The sequence below is a fragment of the Crocuta crocuta genome, unplaced genomic scaffold (assembly GCF_008692635.1).
Source record: "Crocuta crocuta isolate KB4526 unplaced genomic scaffold, BGI_CrCroc_1.0 scaffold299, whole genome shotgun sequence".
Lineage (NCBI taxonomy): Eukaryota > Metazoa > Chordata > Mammalia > Carnivora > Hyaenidae > Crocuta > Crocuta crocuta.
In genome coordinates, this window is record NW_027532747.1 from 3,110,189 (window position 1) to 3,110,466 (window position 278).

The 278-nt window shown below is 68.2% G+C and overlaps 1 protein-coding gene and 1 long non-coding RNA gene across 2 annotated transcripts in view; one reads left to right on the forward strand and one right to left on the reverse strand.

Annotated features, from left to right (window-relative positions):
* The window catches only part of LOC144245527 (uncharacterized), a 15,219-nt gene extending 15,109 nt beyond the window's left edge, over positions 1-110 (reverse strand). The window contains exon 1 of the long non-coding RNA XR_013339279.1: positions 58-110. This is a non-coding gene — a long non-coding RNA (uncharacterized LOC144245527). The remainder of the gene's footprint in view (positions 1-57) is intronic.
* Positions 111-112: 2 nt separating this feature from the next.
* Positions 113-278, forward strand: part of CCDC85C (coiled-coil domain containing 85C) — a gene marked incomplete at its 5' end in the record, with an annotated part of 74,171 nt that continues 74,005 nt past the window's right edge. Inside the window, one exon of the mRNA XM_077780827.1 lies at positions 113-242. Within this exon, the coding sequence (XP_077636953.1) occupies positions 113-242 (130 nt within the window). The remainder of the gene's footprint in view (positions 243-278) is intronic.

A 278-nucleotide genomic window follows, 5' to 3' on the forward strand; every position in this document is an offset into this window, starting at 1 on the left:
TCCTTTAAGGAAAGCCCTGCCCTACCTTTCCCACCGTTCCCCTCCCCGCAGCCGTACCTGCATTTTAAAAGCGCCCTGTAGCCCAGGGATTGGCCAAGGCCGCGTCCTCCGGGCGCAGAAACTTGAACCGCCGGGAGGGGNGCCGCACAAGGCCCCCGACTGCAAGGCAGTGGCCACGCGCAGGTCCCTGGACGACCTCTCCGCGCCGCCGCACCACCGAAGCATCCCCAACGGCCTGCACGGTAAGCACCGCGCGCGTCGGGGAGCACAGGGCTCGG